We start from the raw sequence: 12,194 nt of genomic DNA on the forward strand, positions 1-12,194 counted from the left end.
AATAGATGTTATGTCCCAGCTGTGGATAAATTCAGTGCCATCACCATCAAACATTAAGTGGATTCCAGATCAGGTTCCAAGATGGCCGAATAGGAACAGCTCCACTCTACAGCTCCCAGGGTGAGCAATGCAGAAGACGGGTGATTTCTGCATTTCCAACTGAGGTACCAGGTTCATCTCACTGGGGCTTGTCGGACAGTGGGTGCAGCCCATGGAGCATGGCGGGGCATCACCTCACCCGGGAAGCACAAGGGGTCGGGGAATTCCCTTTCCTCGCCAAGGGAAGCTGTGACAGATGGTACCTGGAAAATTAGGACACTCCCACCCTAATACTGCACTTTTCCAACAGTCTTACCAAACGGCACACCAGCAGATTATATCCTGCACCTGGCTCGGAGGGTACCACGCCCATGGAGCCTCGCTCATCACTAGCATAGCAGTCTGAGATCGAACGGCAAGATGGCAGCAAGGCTGGGGGAGGGGGGTCCGCCATTGCTGAGGCTTGAGTAGCTAAACAAAGCGGCCAGGAAGCTCGAACTGGGTGGAGCTCACCACAGCTCAAGGAGGCCTGCCTGCCTCTGTGGACTCCACCTCTGGGGCAGGGCATAGCTGAATGAAAGGCAGCAGAAACTTCTGCAGACTTAAACGTCCCTGTTTGACAGCTCTGAACAGAGTAGTGGTTCTCCAGCACGGAGTTTGAGATCTGAGAACAGACAGACTGCCCTCTCAAGTAGGTCTCTGACCCCCAAGTAGCCTAACTGGGAGACACCTCCCAGTAGGGGCCGACTGACACCTCATATGCCTGGGTGCCCCTTTGAGATGAAGCTTCCAGAGGAAGGATCAGGCAGCAACATTTGCCATTCTGCAATATTTGCTGTTCTGCGACCTCCGCGGGTGATACCCAGGCAAACAGGATCTGGAGTGGACTGTCAGCAAACTCCAACAGACCTGCAGCTGAGGGTCCTGACTGTTAGAAGGAAAACTAACAAACAGAAAGGACATCCACACCAAAACCCCATCTGTACGTCACCATCATCAAAGACCAAAGGTAGATAAAACCACAAAGATGGGGAGACACCAGAGCAGAAAAGCTGAAAATTCTAAAAATCAGAGCGCCTCTTCTCCTCAAAAGGAATGCAGCTCCTCGCCAGCAATGGCACAAAGCTGGACAGAGAATGACTTTGACGAGCTAACAGAAGAATGCTTCAGACGATCGGTAATAACAAACTTCTCCGAGCTAAAGGAAGATGTTTGAACCCATCGCAAAGAAGCTAAAAACCTTGAAAAAAGATTAGACGAATGGCTAACTAGAATAAACAGTGTAGAGAAGACCTTAAATGACCTGATGGAGCTGAAAACCATGGCATGAGAACTACGTGACACATGCACAAGCTTCAGTAGCCGATTCAATCAAGTAGAAGAAAGGGTATCAGTGATTGAAGATCAAATGAATGAAATAAAGCGAGAAGAGAAGTTTAGAGAAAAAAAGAGTAAAAAGAAATGAACAAAGCCTCCAAGAAATATGGGACTATGTGAAAAGACCAAATCTATGTCTGGTAGGTGTACCTGAAAGTGACGGGGAGAATGGAACCAAGTTGGAAAACACTCTTCAGGATATTATACAGGAGAACTTCCCCAACCTAGCAAGGCAGGCCAACATTCAAACTCAGGAAAAACAGAATGCCACAAAGATACTCCTCGAGAAGAGCAACTCCAAGACACATAATTGTCAGATTCACCAAAGTTGAAATGAAGGAAAAAATGTTAAGGGCAGCCAGAGACAAAGGTCAGATTACCTACAAAGGGAAGCCCATCAGACTAACAGTGGATCTCTCGGCAGAAACTCTACAAGCCAGAAGACAGAGTGGGGGCCAATATTCAACATTCTTAAAGAAAAGAATTTTCAACCCAGAATTTCATATCCAGCCAAACTAAGCTTCATAAGTGAAGGAGAAATAAAATCCTTTACAGACAAGCAAATGCTGAGAGATTTTGTCACCACCAGGCCTGCCTTACAAAAGCTCCTGAAGGAAGCACTAAATATGGAAAGGAACAACCAGTACCAGCCACTGCAAAAACATGCCAAATTATAAAGAACATTGATGCTAGGAAGAAACTGCATCAACTAATGAGCAAAATAACCAGCTAACATCATAATGACAGGATCAAATTCACACGTAAGAATATTAACCTTAAATGTAAATGGGATAAATGCTCCAATTAAAAGACACAGACTGGCAAATTGGATAAAGAGTCAAGACCCATCAGTGTGCTGTATTCAGGAGACCCATCTCACGTGCAGAGACACACATAGACTCAAAATAAAGGGATCGAGGAAGATCTACCAAGCAAATGGAAAACAAACAAACAAAAAAGCAGGGGTTGCAACCCTAGTCTCTGATAAAACAGACTTTAAACCAACAAAGATCAAAAGAGACAAAGAAGGCCATTACATAATGGTAAAGGGATCAATCCAACAAGAAGAGCTAACTGTCCTAAATATATATGCACCCAACACAGGAGCACCCAGATTCATAAAGCAAGCCTTAGAGACCTACAAAGAGACCTAGACTCCCACACAATAATATTGGGAGACTTTAACACCCCACTGTCAACATTAGACAGATCAACGAGACAGAAAGTTAACAAGGATATCCAGGAATTGAACTCAGCTCTGCACCAAGCGGACCTAATAGACATCTATAGAACTCTCCACCCCGAATCAACAGAATATACATTCTTCTCAGCATCACATCACACTTATTCCAAAATTGACCACATAGTTGGGAGTAAAACACTCCTCAGCAAATGTAAAAGAAGAGAAATTATAACAAACTGTCTCTTAGACCACAGTGCAATCAAACTAGAACTCAGGATTAAGAATCTCACTCAAAACCGCTCAACTACATGGAAACTGAACAACCTGCTCCTGAATGACTACTGGGTGCATAATGAAATGAAGGCAGAAATAAAGATTTCTTTGAAACCAATGAGAACAAAGACACAACATATCAGAATCTCTGGGACACATTTAAAGCAATATGTAGAAAGAAATTTATAGCACTAAATGCCCGCAAGAGAAAACAGGAAAGATCTGAAATTGACACCCTAACATCACAATGAAAAGAACTAGAGAAGCAAGAGCAAACACATTCAAAAGCTAGCAGAAGGCAAGAAATAACTAAGATCAGAGCAGAACTGAAGGAGATAGAGACACAAAAAACCCTTCAAAAAATCAATGAATCCAGGAGCTGGTTTTTTGAAAAGATCAACAAAATTGATAGACCGCTAGCAAGACTAATAAAGAAGAAAAGAGAGAAGAATCAAATAGATGCAATAAAAAATGTTAAAGGAGATATCACCACCAATTCCACAGAAATACAAACTACCATCAGAGAATACTATAAACAGCTCTATGCAAATAAACTAGAAAATCTAGAAGAAATGGATAAATTCCTAGACACACACACCCTCTCAAGACTAAACCAGGAAGAAGTTGAATCCCTGAACAGACAAATAACAGGCTCTGAAATTGAGGCAATAATTAACAGCCTACCAACCAAAAAAAGTCCAGGACCAGACGGATTCACAGCTGAATTCTACCAGAGCTACAAAGAGGAGCTGGTACCATTCCTTCTGAAACTATTCCCATCAATAGAAAAAGGGGGAATCCTCCCTAACTCATTTTATGAGGCCAGCATCATCCTGATGCCAAAGCCTGGCAGAGACACAACAAAAAAAAGGAGAATTTTAGACCAATATCCTTGATGAACATCGATGCAAAAATCCTCAATAAAATACTGGCAAACTGAATCCAGCAGCACATCAAAAAGCTTAGCCACCACGATCAAGTTGGCTTCATCCCTGGGATGCAAGACTGGTTCAACATACGCAAATCAATAAACATAATCCATCACATAAACAGAACCAAAGACAAAAATCACATGATTATCTCAACAGATGCAGAAAAGGCCTTTGACAAAATTCAACAGCCCTTCATGTTAAAAACTCTCAATAAACTAGGTATTGATGGGATGTATCTCAAAATAATAAGAGCTATTTATGACAAATCCACAGCCAATATCATACTGAATGGGCAAAAACTGGAAGCATTCCCTTTGAAAACTGGCACAAGACAGGGATGCCCTCTCTCACCACTCCTAACAGGCAGGAGAAAGAAATAAAGGGTATTCGATTAGGAAAAAAGGAAGTCAAATTGTCCCTGTTTGCAGATGACATGATTGTATACTGAGAAAATGCCATCGTCTCAGCCCAAAATCTCCTTAAGCTGATAAGCAACTTCAGTGAAGTCTCAGGATACAAAATCAATGTGCAAAAATCACAAGCATTCCTATACACCAATAACAGACAAACAGAGAGCCAAATCATGAGTGAACTCCCATTCACAATTGCTTGAAAGAGAATAAAATACCTAGGAATCCAACTTACAAGGGATGTGAAGGACCTCTTTAGGGAGAACTACAAACCACTGCTCAACAAAATAAAAGAGGACACAAACAAATGGAAGAACACTCCATGCTCATGGATAGGAAAAATCAATATCATGAAAATGGCCATACTGCCCAAGGTAATTTATAGATTCAGTGCTAACCCCATCAAGCTACCAATGACTTTCTTCACAGAACTGGAAAAAACTACTTTAAAGTTCATATGGAACCAAAAAAGAGCCCGCATTGCCAAGACAATATTAAGCCAAAAGAACAAAGCTGGAGGCATCACGCTACCTGACTTCAAACTATACTACAAGGCTACAGTAACCAGAACAGTATGGTACTGGTACCAAAACAGACATATGGATCAATGGAACAGAACAGAGCCCTTAGAAATAATACCACACATCTACAACCATCTGATCTTTGACAAACCTGACAAAAACAAGAAATGGGGAAAGGATTCCCTACTTAATAAATGATGCTGCAGCACTATTCACAATAGCAAAGACTTGGAACCAACCGAAATGTCCATCAATGATAGACTGGATTAAGAAAATGTGGCACCTATACACCATGGAATACTATGCAGCCATAAAAAATGATGAGTTCATGTCCTTTGCAGGGACATGGATGAAGCTGGAAACAACCATTCTGAGCAAACTGTCAGAAGGACAGAAAACCAAACACCACATGTTCTCACTCATAGGTGGGAAATGAACAATGAAAACACTTGGACACAGGGTGTGGAACATTACACACCGAGGCCTGTCATGGGGTTGGGGGAGGGGGGAGGGATAGCATTAGGAGATATACCTAATGTAAATGACGAGTTAATGGGTGCAGCACACCAACATGGCACATGTATACAGATGTAACAAACCTGCACGTTGTGCACATGTACCCTATAACTTAAAGTATAATTAAAAAAAAAAATAAGTGGATTCCATATAAGTTTTTTTTTTTTTTTTTTTTTTTTTTTTTAAGATGAAGTCTCACTCTGTCACCCAGGCTGGAGTTCAGTGGCACAATCTTGGATTACTGCAACCTCCACCTCCCAGGTTTAAGCAATTCTCATGCCTCAGCCTCCCAAGTAGATGGGATTACAGGCATGTGCCACCATGCCTGGCTAAATATTTTTTTTTTTTTGTATTTTTAGTAGAGATGCCGTTTCATCATGTTGGCCAGGTTGCTCTCCAATCCCTGACCTCAAATGATCAACCCACCTCGGCTTCCCAAAGTGCTGGGATTACAGGCATGAGCCATAAGATTTTAGTAGGTGGCCCAAAACTGACTGTTGTTTCTCTTTTTAATTATTATACATACCAAAATAATGAAAAGAGTAAATTTCAAATGTCTCATTATAAAAAATGTTACGTAAGTGAGGTGATAGACGAGTTAATGATGGGTTAATGTGTTTGATTTAATCAATCCACCTTGTTTACAAACATCACATCACACTGTATACCATAAATGTATACAATAATGTATCCATCAAATAACAATAAAAACTGAAAAAATATTAAACATACCTTGGAATCCTGATACTATTTGGACGACATCTTCATATACCATTAGAGTGGCAGAGCGTTCTGGAAGCAGGCCAAGGCTCAGAGAGGAAAATACTGCAGGAAAAAGAAATGGATAGAAGGGGATTTTAATATTTACATTTAAGTGCCCACTCTAATTTTTGGGATACTCTGCACTTTTTGTATTTTCTGATTTCAAGTCAATTAATACAATTAAAATGCTACAAGTGTATTGCAATATCTCATATAACAATTACTTGCCCTACAATGGTCAACTTGTTTCATTTGTTAGAAGTTTTCTTTTTTTTTTCTTTTTTCCGAGACGGAGTCTCGCTCTGTCGCCCAGGCTGGAATGCAGTGGCGCAATCTCAGCTCACTCTAACCTCTGTCTCCCAGGTTCAAGCGATTCTCCTGCCTCAGCCTCCCGAGTAGCTGAGATTACAGGCACCTGCCACCATGCCCAGCTAATTTTTGTATTTTTGGTAGAGACAGGGTTTCACTGTGTTGGCGAAGCTGGTCTCGAACTCCTGACTTCGTGATCCACCTGCCTTGGCCTCCCAAAGTGTTGGGATTACAGGCAAGAGCCACTGTGCCCAGCCAGAAGTTTTCAGTAAAGTAACCAAGCCTCTTCACATTAGGAGTATATGAAAGTTATCATGTATACACTACATGAATGTAGAATACATAATGTTAGATGTTAACATTAAGAATGGCTTTAAAAATATGTGTCTAGGTTAATGTGTACCTCATGGTAAAAGAATATTCCCCCAATCCTGGGAACTAATAACATGATCGAAATTGTGCTTTCCATTTTTATTTTTTTGAGACAGGGTCTCACTCTGTCACTCAGGCTGGAGTGCAGTGGCACGGTTAGAGCTCACTGCAGCCTCGACCTCCCAGGCTCAAGTATCCCTGCTGTCTTAGTCTCTCAAATAGCTGGGACCATGGGTGTGCACTACTGCACCCAGCTAATTTTCAACATTGTTTGTAGAGACAGGGTCTCCCTATGTTGCCCAGGTTAGTCTCAAACTCCTGGGCTCAAGCAATCCTTCCCACCTTTGCCTTCCAAAGTCCTGGGATTACAGGCTAGAGCCACTGCACCTAGCCAAGTTATGCTATTTTAAAACTCTTGCTTAAGTACCTGGATTTCTAAAAAATTTTAGAAACCCCACAAATTTCTGGGTAAAACATATGAATTTAAGAGAAAAACAAATAAATGCATTATAGAATAATAATCATCACTCACATTACTGAACCTTTACTAACAGGCCAAACATTATTCTAAGTGCTTTAATTTTAGTAATGTATTTAAGCTTCAAAACAGCTCTATCACTTAGGCACTATTATTATTATTTTTGAGACGGAGTTTCACTCTTGTTGCCCAGGCTGGAGTGCAATGGCGTGATCTTGGCTCACTGCAACCTCCGCCTCCCAGGTTCAAGTGATTCTCCTGCCTCAGCCTCCCGAGTAGCTGGGATTACAGGCGCCTGCCACCATGCCCAGCTAATGTTTTAAAAAATATTTTTAGTAGAGACAGGGTTTCACCATGTTGGCCAGGCTGGTTTCAAACTCCTGACCTCAAGTGATCCAACTGCCTTGCTCTCCCAAAGTGCTAGGATTACAGGCATCAGCCAACGTACCTGGCACCTGAAGTAGGCATTACTAACACGCCCATTTCACAGGTAAGGAAACAGGTTTACAGATGAGGAAGTAACTCACCCAATATCCCACAGCTAATAAATGCCAGGGCTAGGATTTGAACTCTGGAGTTCTCAACCACTATGAGACATGGAAAAGTTGGCCTAGAGAGGTAAATGACGTTCTGGAAAAACATCAGGATCTAGAAGATAAGTGCTGAGAAGATCAGTCACTTCACAGTGCTGGCTCTTTTTTTTTTTTTTTTTCTTTTGAGATGCAGTTTTGCTCTTGCCACCCAGGCTGGAGTGCAGTGGTGCAATCCTGGCTCACTGCAGCCTCTGCCTCCCACGTTCAAGCTATTCTCCTGTCTCAGCCTCCTGAGTAGCTGGAATTACAGGTGTGCATCACCATGCCTGGCTAATTGTGTATTTTTAGTAGTGATGGGGTTTCGTCATGTTGGCCAGGCTGGTCTCAAACTCCTGGCTTCAAATGATCTGCCCTCCTCGGCCTCCCAAAGTGCTGGGATTACAGGCTTGAGCCACCGTGCCCGGTTAAGCAGTGCTGGCTCTTAGTGCCATAGGGCACCAGTGAGTCGGCCGTGGATGTGACCTCTTTTCACTCATCCTCTACACAGTCAATTTATTTAGCTGTCATCATATACGAGGCTCAGATCTACATCCTGGGTGGAACAGATCAGTGTTAGAAGCAGCCTGTGCCTTCAAGAGTTATGCATTGCAAGGGTACTAAACTTGAAACAAGTAGCTGTACGACAAGCAGAATGGGCCAGGTACCAGGAGAAAGACAAGAATAGCAGCTTGGTGCTGCAGAAACAGCCTGGGAGTTCCTCAAATATTAAACACAGAGTGACCCCAGGACGCAGCAATTCCACTCGTACGTATAAACCCAAGAGAACCCAAAACCTACGTTCATACAGAAACTCACACATTAATGTTTGCAGCAGCATTATCCGTAACAGCCGAAAAGCGGAGACAACACACATAAATGTCTATCGGCTGATGAATGGATAAAGTGTGGTATTGTCTATATGAGGGAATATTATTCACTTATGAAAGGGAAGGTGGTACTGACACGTGCTACAACATGGATGAATCCTGAAAACATCAGGCTGAGTGAAAGACGTCAGACACAAAAAGCCACGTATTCCAAGATTCCAGTTCTGCGGGATGTGCAGAATAGGCAAATCTAGAGAGACAGAGGGTAGATTAGTGGTTGCCAGGGGCTGGGAGGTGTGGGAAAGAGTGAGTCGGTGCTAATAGGTATGGGGTTTTGGGGGTGACGAAATATTCTGCAATTAGTCACTGTTGGGAGGAACCCCAACTCGGGTAAATTCCGCATGACCACTTCATAGGTAAACTATTATCAGCGATCCTTTCACCTAAGGCACAGGGCACCTCCTGGCGAGGAGGAAAGGGCAGGATTGTCCTAGCAGATGCTGCTGGTAGGAAGCAGCACACCTCAAAACTCGGGCTAGGGTTACACCCCACGCCCTCCTAAACGGGGATGCCTAGGTCTTCCTGTTCCATTCCAGAGCTCCCGCGGCAACCGCAGACATTTACAAGGCCCTGACCAGCTCTGAGCTGACTGGTGTTGGGAGATCAGAGCTCCGAAATCACCTGTGATCATCCCCTGAGAGGTGCGTGACCATCGCAGTGTGTTTTGAAAATGTTTCTCACCTAAAATATTTGGTACTTTCATACATAAGGCAGCTGCTCTGGCAAATTGTTTCTCAGACCTTATTTCCTAAAGGAGAGAAAAATGATTCCTTGTTTTACTTTTTTAGGCCTTTCTTTGAATTCTAAAACACTTGATTTCTTGTAACAAGCTTGGCACCGGCAGGGACTTCCCGGGGCAGAGGACAGGGACCAGGGATGCAATCAGCACAGCGCCCAGGTGGGTGGAGGCAGCAGAGAGATGGAGATCCGTGGGTAATGCTGCTTTTTTCCCATCACAGAGGGGAGGCTGATTGATGTCTGGAGGTGCTGTTCATGCCAAGTAGATTTTTTTTTTTTTGATACCTAGAGGGAAAGGAACATCTCATTCTACCCAGGACAGGCAGGAAGATTTTTTTGAGGCAGAAAACAGTCCAGCTGGGCTTTATGGAATAAAAGAAGTTTGCTGGCCAGGCTTGGTGGCTCACGCCTGTAATCTCAGCACTTTGGGAGGCCAAGGCAGGAGGATCACGAGGTCAAGAGATCAAGACTATCCTGGCCAACATGGTGAAACCCCATCTCTACTAAAGATACAAAAATTAGCTGGGCGTGGTGGTGTGCGCCTGCAGTCCCAGCTACTCGGGAGGCTGAGGCAAGACAATCGCTTCAATCCAGGAGACGGAGGTTGCAGTGAACTGAGATCGCGCCACTGAGACTCTGTCTTAAAAAACAAAACAAAACAAAACAAAAACAAAACTGCAAATTAGCTGGGCGTGGTGGCATGCACCTGTAATCCCAGCTACTTGGGATGCTGAGGCAGGAGAATTGCTTGAACCTGGGAGGTGGAGGGTGTAGTGAGCTGAGATTGCACCACTGCACTCCAGCCTGGGTAACACAGTGAGACTTCATCTCAAAAAAAAGAAAAAAACAACAACAAATTTGCCAAGAGAACAATGCAGACAAACACAGAAAGGGCAGAAATGCCAGACTCCTTCACAGAATGACACGTTGCCCAGGGCGGCCGACCATGAGATACGGAAGGGAGAGGTGGCCCGGGGAGGAGGCTCTGTGTCACGTTTACTTCATCCTGAGGCCACTGAAGAATTTTACGCAGGTACATATTTTAATACATGAACTGCACACATATATTTTCATACACAAATGCTCAGTTATATTGTGGGTGGTCTATGGGGTAGAACAACCGGACTGGAGGCCATTGCCATAGTCCTGGATCATCGCTAAGGACCTGGGCCAGGGCGATGGCTGCAGAGACAGCAATAATTAAGATGTAGAATGACAGCCTTTAGTGGATGGATTGCATCTCCTATGGCTAAGTTTATTCTTACCTGCCTGCCACAGGCGGAGGGTGTTTTCCTTATGCTGGGTTCCTCCCTCTCTTCCCTTCCTTGAAAGTGAAAAAAACCTCAACACATCCTCCAGGAACTATCATTAAGGATGAAAAAGGAAATCCATTTCCGGGTTTCATAAGAATGCTCATGTACACACAAGCAGTATGCTGCACGCGTGTGGGAAAGAAGGCATTTTTTAGTTTCAAATTTTCAACATATTTTAGAAGAGGCTCCCAGCTCTTCTCGCTTCCTTGCCTAGTTATCTGAAATACCAGAAGTGTCAGTCTTCACCTCCAAAAATATGCACAAAAGCAATTGACTCTGTTTTTCACAATAGGCTAAATTTTTTGGTCTAAATTTTGGAGATGTTTCCTGTTAAGTTCTAGTTAAGAGTATAACATGGTTTGGATCTGTGTCCCTGCCCAAATCTCATGTCGAATTTTACCGCCAGTGTTGGAGGTAGGGCCTGATGGGAGGTGATTGGATCATGGGGGCAGTTTCTCATGAATGGTATAGCACCATCTCCTGGTGCTATTCTTGTGATCCTGAGTAAGTTCTCACAAGATCTGGTTGCTTAAAGCTGTGTAGCACCTCTACCCTCTCTCTCTTTCTCCTGCTCTGGCCATGTGAAATGTCTCACTCCCCCTTTGCCTTCTGCCATGACTGGAAGCTTCCTGAGGCCTCCCCAGAAGCAGAAGATGCCATGCCTCCTATATCTCCTCCAGAACCGTGGGCCAGTTACACCTCCTTTCTTTATAAATATCCCAGTCTCAGCTATTTCTTTAGAGTGGACTAATGCAGAGTATCTTTATTATACTGAAAAAGCAAGCACAGAAAAATAATCAAAGACATGGGAAGATTCTTAGAAATTATTTAGACTAATTAACTTGATTTCAGAAACAAACACAAGCTCAGAAAGTGTTGATGGGCCGATATGTGTGGGGCCAGCCAGGGGTGGGCAGGCCTGGGACCCAGGTGTCTTCATGCCTTGTCCAAAACTCAATTAAACTTCATTATTCCTATGACTTGACTCATTTGTAATAGTACAGATATCAGCCAGGCACAGTCGCTCACGCCTGTAATCCCAGCACTTTGGGAGGCCGAGGCAAGTGGATCACCTGAGGTCAGGAGTTCAAGACCAGCCTGGCCAACATGGCAAAACCCCATCTCCACTAAAAATACAAAATCAACCGGGCGTGGTGGTGTGCTCCTGTAATCCCAGCTACTCGGGAGGCTGAGGCAGGAGAATTGCTTGAACCTGGGAGATGGAGATTGCAGTGAGCCAAGATCACACCACTGCACTCTAGCCTCGGCAATAGAATGAGACTGTCTCAAAAAATAAAAAAATAAAAAAACAGATATGATGGGAATGGTTTTTCTCACATGACCATGTTAACAGAGTCAAAATGAATGTGATCAAAGTGTAGTAGCTGCTCATTATTCACCAATTCTGTATTTGTAAACCTCCCTACTTGCTAAAGCTTATTTGTAATGCCCAGATGTATTCAGGGCCAAGCTTTTCATGTTTTTAAGCATTCTGTTGGTGATTTTGCTATT

At 43.4% G+C, this 12,194-nt stretch overlaps 1 protein-coding gene across 2 annotated transcripts in view; it reads right to left on the reverse strand.

Moving 5' to 3' along the window:
- The window catches only part of FAM171A1 (family with sequence similarity 171 member A1), a 159,377-nt gene that overhangs the window by 58,014 nt on the left and 89,169 nt on the right, over positions 1-12,194 (reverse strand). For both annotated transcript variants that reach the window (XM_063669603.1, XM_054435841.2), the window contains exon 3: positions 5,984-6,076. In XM_063669603.1, the coding sequence (XP_063525673.1) occupies positions 5,984-6,076 (93 nt within the window). The remainder of the gene's footprint in view (positions 1-5,983; positions 6,077-12,194) is intronic.

Source organism: Pongo pygmaeus, chromosome 8 (assembly GCF_028885625.2).
Source record: "Pongo pygmaeus isolate AG05252 chromosome 8, NHGRI_mPonPyg2-v2.0_pri, whole genome shotgun sequence".
Lineage (NCBI taxonomy): Eukaryota > Metazoa > Chordata > Mammalia > Primates > Hominidae > Pongo > Pongo pygmaeus.